The sequence below is a fragment of the Xyrauchen texanus genome, chromosome 5 (assembly GCF_025860055.1).
Source record: "Xyrauchen texanus isolate HMW12.3.18 chromosome 5, RBS_HiC_50CHRs, whole genome shotgun sequence".
NCBI lineage: Eukaryota > Metazoa > Chordata > Actinopteri > Cypriniformes > Catostomidae > Xyrauchen > Xyrauchen texanus.
In genome coordinates, this window is record NC_068280.1 from 620001 (window position 1) to 627500 (window position 7500).

Consider the following 7500-nt stretch of genomic DNA (forward strand, 5'->3'; position numbering starts at 1 on the left):
CAGCAGTCGGATACGATTAATAACGGTTCTGTTCGCGCTGGTTCGGTTCAACATCAGCAGTCGGTGACGATTAATAACGGTTCTGTTCGCGCTGGTTCGGTTAAACATCAGCAGTCGGTTATGATTAATAACGGTTCTGTTCGTGCTGGTTCGGTTAAACATCAGCAGTCGGTTATGATTAATAACGGTTCTGTTCGCGCTGGTTCGGTTCAACATCAGCAATCGGATACGTTTAATAACGGTTCTGTTCGCGCTGGTTCTGATCAACATCAGCAGTCGGATACGTTTAATAACGGTTCTGTTCGCGCTGGTTCGGTGTCAGTTAGCCGTTTAGCACGTGCATCTGCTCATACGCAGTCAAACGCACTCTCTGTTCCGGCTCTAAATGCGATACTGGGCAGCAGTTACTCACCCGAGCTCCGGCTCATTCGTTTCTCCCATCCGGAGGGCAGCTTCTCGTCGTCGGACATGATTTGTGATCGGTGTTGTACGGCTTGATGCGGATCTGTTCTGATCTGATGTGCCGCTGCAGTGAACGACAGAAGACGCAGCGCGCGTGGGTTCAAATCTCTAGACGTTTTTTGCCTTATTGGCGACAATTGAACTAATTATAATACAGTCATTTACATATTTTGATTCTAAGAATTGATGTGTAAAATACGCATACGCATGTGTAAAATTCGCCCTGTCATTGTCTATTCAACTATATGAAGAGAATACATCAACCCGTCATCACAATCCACTGTGATTGGTCCATCCAAACCAGCGCTGTCAAATGGAACAGTTAACACGTGTCAGTGCCGTCTTTTTTTAATAATAGTTATACATATACAAGATGCATACAAACAAAAAATTTGGGTAGAAACATAAATAAATAAAAAAATAAATTTGTAATTCACGACAGGGGTAAAATTTCATATTAATGCAATAATAAATTAAAGAGAAGAAATGCCTAATGAGTGCCATATTGCCTCATTCAACTTTATTCAAAATAGTTAACAATGTGTCGTGGACAGCTCCGTTAAGCAGCGTTAATTACAACTAAATAATAATAATAAAATAAATAATAAAACAAATCTAAAAAGAATGATTCATAAACCAGTAAATATTGAATGCTTATAACGACGCTGATAAACTTTAATAGGCATTCAATTGAAATACGCAGTGGACATCCACATATACAAAAATCTACATAAAAGTATTCTTTGCTGGGGACATAAAAAAAGAAAAAGAAAAGTGGTTTGACCAAAAAAAGTGTTTCAAATAAATTTTTGCGACGGCTCCGAATCACGACACTTGAAATCGGTGACGGTGACTTCCTCCAAATACTCCGTACATGTAATGTTATTGGACAATCCTTCTGTCAATCAAACCTCCGCGGATCTGATTGGTCGAATGTGAGCGGATATTTTTCCACAGCGCTCGTTTGCAGCAAACGTGTTTGATTATCTGCGTGAACAAAACGACAAAAAACAGGTGAAAACCATCAAATTTATTATCATGTATACGCCGAATCTTATTTAAATACCATTATAAAAAGTGTGATGCCTGTGTGTGTGTTTATATGAAATCCATCGTTTGTAAACGTTGTATGTGCTTTTGGAGAGTTCAAACCATATAAACACAATTTATATTACAATAAAAATTATAATAACATAGAATAGCGAAGTGAGTAAGAATTGACTATTTTTAAGCATATAAATAATGCTGGCAATAGAAAGCTCATCGTTGAGATCGCTGGTAATATGAACAGATCTTGTATAAATGATGATAATTGTTGTCATGTTTGTTTCAGACATGATTGAGGTGGTGTGTAACGATCGACTGGGGAAGAAGGTTCGAGTCAAATGCAAGTATCCTTTAAAACCCTGAGATCATATAAACCTACAGTATTGATCAAACCCTTCCTCTTGGTTGCATCAGGTGAGATGTGTTGTTGTTGTTGTTGTTGTTGTTGTTGTTGTTGTTGTTGTTGTTGTTGTGTATTGGTCTTAACAGTATGTGTGTAGTCAGGAGGACACAATAGGAGACTTGAAGAAGTTGATTGCTGCTCAGACTGGCACACGGTGGGACAAGATCGTGCTGAAGAAATGGTGAGAGTCAATAACTCATAATGCTGAGCGCTCATTATTACCTTCATATGTGAATATCAGAACAACTAATGATGAATATAATGTTTAATCTGAGAATGTGATGTTTGTGCAGGTACACCATATTTAAAGATCACGTGTCACTGGGAGACTGTATCCTTTACAAACAAGTAACAGAGTATTCATGGTGAAATACAACTTAAGGATGAAATTAAATGATTTTCTCATGCAGTAGTTGTGTCACGGAGACGTTATGGTATTATTGTGTAGATTTCAAGGGATGATAATTAGAGGTCGACTGATAGTGGATTTTGCGATAACTAATGGCACTTTTCCACGGCACGTTACGCTTCGACTCACTTTACTTTTCTGAGCTTGCTTTTCCACTGCAGTTTAGTGCCGCCTCAATGTGGGCGGGATTATAGGCTGATCGTCATAGATACGCCGCCTCTACTGCCGTGACATCATCTTAAAGAAGACACAAACTGACCATAAACAATAACACTAGCGCTAGCTACTAGCTCATTGTGCTGCAGGAAGCAGTTGTTGATGGTGATTTTACACAAGTGTAACAGTTAAATTGGTTGTTTTAGAAGCTTCCAGTAGCTGCTCAACTAAATAAAGTGAAGCTTTCAAGCAGAGTATAGAGTTAACGTAACAAAATGTACCATCCTCCATCGTGGCTCAATGCCAGTCCAGGACATGCTCCGTCCCATTGCTCGCCGGTTTAGATGGCGTCCATTTGGTCGAACCACTTCCACTTTCCTTTGATGGTTCTGTAGTCACAACTGCAGTTGGGAGGTCCGGTGGTATCCGTGTGCGGCCAACAGCTGAGACAATTCCTGACAGACATTTTTGTTTCGTTTGTCGCTAACGAGAGGAACGTCTGCACCTTGTTTATTGGCCATGACGTGGTTTTGCGCACAGCCATTTATTTTTTCACAATTCAAAAATTGCGTGATCAAATGATACTGCTATCGCTAATGCTAACTTTAAAACTAGCGGGTTGATATTGCGTGTAGGAAATCCAGTGACGCTGGTATTGACGATTCTCTCTGACCAATCAGTGATCTGCAGGGTTTTGACGTCACATTTAGTATCGGCTCGGCTCGCTTGGAACCTCGACTGAGATGGTACTAAAAAAAGTACCAGGTACTATGCACAGTGGAAAACCCCCAAAAAGCGAGCGGAGTCGTTCTGTGCAGTGGAAGAACCCTGTAAGGTGGCGGAAAAGGCCAATAATCAATTTTCAGAAAGATCATAATCAGCTCAGAATGAATCACTCAAGTTCGGTTTGACATCTACAGTCTGTGGTTTAATGGTCTTCACGTGCTTTCGGAATGATCGTAAATACGAGTTTCCCACACGGAAGTTGCACATAAATGGCCTCTCAAGTTGTAATTACGACTGGAAGATTCTGAAATGGGAGTCGTAAACTGTGAACATGTTGGAGGAGATTACGGTTGCTGGAGTGAATGAGCAGATCGGTTGTTCATGAACGGTCATTTTACATTTACATTTATGCATTTGGCAGACGCTTTTATCCAAAGCGACTTACAGTGCAATTATTACAGGGACAATCCCCCCGGAACAACCTGGAGTTAAGTGTCTTACTCAAGGACACAATGGTGGTGACTGTGGGGAGCGAACCAGCAACCTTCTGATTACCAATGTATTATACAGAGCACTTATTACAGGGACAATCCCCCCGGAGCAACCTGGAGTTAAGTGTCTTACTCAAGGACACAATGGTGGTGACTGTGGGGAGCGAACCAGCAACCTTCTGATTACCAGTTATGTGCTTTAGCCCACTACGCCAACACCACTCATTTTGAACGAATCTATAATGTGACTCAGAAGAATGAGTAGTCTCCGAGTGATTCGTGCATTTTGTGTCGGTCGCGCATTGATACGTGAAAACCGCATTGGCGCTGTACAGGAAATGGAAATCATAAGGTCACCTTTAACTCTTTTGGTCTGAGTCGTTCGTTGTTTTGTCACGTGACAGTCGTATACACCGCACATACAGCTGTCATGTGACAAAAGAATGAACGACTCGCACAAGTGAACTAATCTTTCTGTTCTCATCATTTGTCCTTGGCTGCATTATCAAATGTTCCTTATTGGGACTATAATCAAGTTTGCGTAAGTAGATGTGTTGGGGGGGGTTTGGCTATGTAATTCTGCTCAAATGAACAAAATAACTTGAAGATTCGTTCATTTGCTGAATGAGACTCAAAGGTTCAAGTCAATAAAATGATCCGCTCTTCCCATCACTATTGAACAGGTTTGATTGCGGGTTTGGTCGTGTTTATCAGCAACTATTTCATGCATTTTGTACATTTTTACACCATGTAGCTTGTAATTAACAACAACTCCATTATCGTCAGCATAACTAAGTGACATGCTGTCAAAATAAAAGTTCTTTACATCTGTATGAATGAATCTTCCATGTTTCCCTTTCTTTACGACAACAAAGCACTTGAACGCGACGTACTTGTAATTTCACTTCAGGATAATCCAATAGCACACTCTCTTAACTATGGCGGGCAAAGTCTACTGGCAACTATCGGTACGATTAATCTGTAAACCGATATATCGGCTACTTCCAATAATAAAAACCAGCTAATAAAATAAACATGGTTATTATTGTTATTAGAGTTAGACGATATATTGGTTTTACAGATTAATCGGTACCGATAGTTGCTTCTTGGATCAATCAGTTATCTGCAAAAATCTGTCGATAGTTGCCAATAGCTTTTTTTCCTCATTTCAAAATAAGAGTCTCTGTGTGTTTCAGGCTGGTTTATATTTAAAAGTCCTGCGCTATGCGCCATTTCTATAAAACTATTTTAAAAACTAGCGGCAGATTCCTTTATCAGCCTTTTCCAGCACATTAGTTATCGGCATCGGAGAAATCCACTATCAGTTGGCTTCCAGTTCGGTAAAATATTGTAATAACATCACACGGTGATGGTCGGTAGTGCCCCATATTTAACATGTTTAACTGAGAGATGACATCATCAGCATATTACACATGTGAAGTCTTCAACTGCTCAATGTGTTTGATCCTTGATTCTGAGTTTCAGATGAAATCCACGACGGCATGAACCTCGAACTCTACTACCAATAGAACACACACACTCACACACACACACACACTCTCACACACACACACACACACTCTCACACACGCATACACACTCTCACACACACACGCAGTCTCTCACACGCACTTTCTCACACACACACACACATGCAGTCTCTCTGACACGCACTTTCTCACACACACACACACACATTTTGTCGAGTGTTGGTCTTAACATGCATCAGAATTGAATTGTTTTGATATTATTTGGAAATAAAACTCATATTTATATGTGCTCCAGTCTTTGTGTTGGCTAAATACAAAATCTTGTTGTAAGCAAAACCTTTTTTTTTAATGAACATCTTATTACATCCACTACAGACTCGATATCTTTCCAAAAACAGGTTAACACATTAATAATATTAATTATTCCACAGTTGAATCACTTGAGATGAATGAAACATGATTAATGTACAGTCATGAGCTCATCAGTCCTGTACAATGCTTCAGTATTGTGAGGTGCACATCAGCTGTAATGAGTGTTATTGTGTGATTAACTCAAACTTCTGTATTCTGCTTCATAAAGGCGTTGATCTGATTGGTCAGCAGTAATCAGAATGCTCCTCCTCCACATAGTTAGCAGGAAACAGTCCCACCTACAGAACACACGACATCAGATTATATAGTATAACTAATGGGTGCATCTCAATCAGATTCCTAGTTCAGTCATCATCTACTCATCCTCATGTCGTCCCAAACCCGTATGACTATATTCAGACTTGACTCGTCAATGTTTGACGTCAGTGATCGCTAATGGCACGGATTTCAACGCGGCATCTGCGGAGGGCTGTCGTGTGTTTGCCGAGGCGTGTTGTCTGTGCAGTCGCGCTGACTGCCCCCTACTGCTGCAGATTCGACAAACATCAAGTTTGAAATGCTGCGACGGTAGGAACATCCCTTATTACAGACCGGTCTTACGGGACATGGTTAATTGCGTAAATGTTTTTTGATGCATTTTATATATATTTAATCCCAATAAATGAACACGTTAAATCAACAGCTCAATTAGTGACACATTAAATTGGGTTCTGTTCCTCGCACAACTGTCCCGTGATTGCCAAAGACTCTGAATGTAGCGCACGTTTGCATTTATTGTATATATATATATATATATAATTACAATACAATCGACACAGATTTTTGGTCATTACGCCAATTTTGCGTTGTGCCTAAACGCCTTTACCAGTGTTCTTACCCGTTTACTCAATATGCACAAATGTCGCGTGCATGACTTCATGTTTTAGCATCAAGCACGGCGAATAATCCAATTATTTAAAATCTCATGATTTATTTGTCTCTTGAGTTTCAGATTTTTGGTAGATATCGGTGACATGACCATTCTGGCTAAAATCCCCTTTTTGTTCTTCACACAAGAACGCCAGTCATACTATGGCAAGCCGTATTAACTTTTATTCATTTCCAGGATATGAATTCTAGATATCAAGAATTGTATTTCAACTAGTAAAAACTATAATTCTTGATATCTGTAATTGTATTTTCACTAGTTAAAATGATAGTTATTGATATCAGTAATTCGATATCTACTAGTGACTATGTTCATTTCTGATATCATGAATGTGATTGTTACTAGTAAGAAAGCCGTTTTAGATATCTGAAATTATGTTGATATCAGAAATACATTTTCAGATATCAAAAATTTTACATTTTTACTAGTAACCACGTAATTCTTGATATCAAGAATAGACATTTTAACTAGTGAAAATTGAATTGTTGATATTAAGAATTCATATGGGAAATGAATAAAAGTTAAAACGGCTTGCCATAGTCATGCAGGTTTGGAACAACGTGAGAGTGAGTAAATGATGACAGAAGATGTGTATCGTACCCTGCCGTACACCTCTCCTCTCCACCAGCCGTTGTGAGCTTTCTTGGAGATGATTTTGACGGTGTCTCCCTCTCTCAGAGACAGTTCAGTTCGGTCCCGCGCGGAGAAGTCATAGCGCACTTTAGCTGTGCCGTGATACCGCTCGCTCACACCTGCAGACACACACAGGTGATGTACGCACTGAAACCAGTGAATGAGCCGTGTGTTTCCTGGCACGTGTGTTACCTGTGCTGTGTGTGTTGGTGTGTACTGCCTTGCTCTGTTCAGGTTGTTTGTATGGAGTATGAAGTCTCGAGTCGACATCTTTGAAACACTCTCTCAGTGAATTCTCCTGATAATACTGAACCAACTCCTGCCACAAACACAACACGAGACATTCATATGCACATTCACCAACTGCATGCTGGGGCTTGATT

General features: G+C 39.9%; 3 protein-coding genes across 6 annotated transcripts in view; 1 reads left to right on the forward strand and 2 right to left on the reverse strand.

Moving 5' to 3' along the window:
* The window catches only part of LOC127643426 (peptidyl-prolyl cis-trans isomerase NIMA-interacting 1-like), a 3281-nt gene extending 2537 nt beyond the window's left edge, over positions 1–744 (reverse strand). Inside the window, exon 1 of the mRNA XM_052126175.1 lies at positions 413–744. Within this exon, the coding sequence (XP_051982135.1) occupies positions 413–470 (58 nt within the window). The 5' untranslated portion in view covers positions 471–744. The remainder of the gene's footprint in view (positions 1–412) is intronic.
* Positions 745–1240: 496 nt separating this feature from the next.
* ubl5 (ubiquitin like 5) lies at positions 1241–5465 on the forward strand. Of its 2 annotated transcripts, XM_052126177.1 has the most exons (6): positions 1241–1476; positions 1796–1853; positions 2010–2093; positions 2206–2243; positions 5180–5226; positions 5289–5465. In XM_052126177.1, the coding sequence occupies exons 2-5, from the start codon at positions 1798–1800 to the stop codon at positions 5221–5223; spliced, it is 222 nt and encodes a 73-aa protein (XP_051982137.1). In that variant the 5' UTR covers positions 1241–1476; positions 1796–1797; the 3' UTR covers positions 5224–5226; positions 5289–5465. The 2 variants fall into 2 exon arrangements, with proteins under 2 accessions (XP_051982137.1, XP_051982136.1); XM_052126176.1 differs by having other exon boundaries at positions 1386–1476; positions 5180–5442.
* Positions 5466–5526: 61 nt separating this feature from the next.
* Positions 5527–7500, reverse strand: part of LOC127643404 (proto-oncogene vav-like) — a 26297-nt gene continuing 24323 nt past the window's right edge. For all 3 annotated transcript variants that reach the window (XM_052126101.1, XM_052126102.1, XM_052126100.1), the window contains exons 26-28: positions 7310–7436; positions 7085–7236; positions 5527–5834 (exon numbers count right to left, since the gene is read on the reverse strand). In XM_052126101.1, the coding sequence (XP_051982061.1) occupies positions 5781–5834; positions 7085–7236; positions 7310–7436 (333 nt within the window). In that variant the 3' untranslated portion in view covers positions 5527–5780. The remainder of the gene's footprint in view (positions 5835–7084; positions 7237–7309; positions 7437–7500) is intronic.

Excerpts from the sequence above, each read along its gene's own strand:
- ubl5 (XM_052126177.1), top strand. The coding sequence starts at position 1,798 with ATGATTGAGGTGGTGTGTAACGATCGACTGGGGAAGAAGGTTCGAGTC. Across the intron at positions 1,854-2,009 it reads AAGGTTCGAGTCAAATGCAA|TCAGGAGGACACAATAGGAG; the intron begins GTATCCTTTAAA and ends GTATGTGTGTAG. Across the intron at positions 2,094-2,205 it reads AAGATCGTGCTGAAGAAATG|GTACACCATATTTAAAGATC; the intron begins GTGAGAGTCAAT and ends ATGTTTGTGCAG.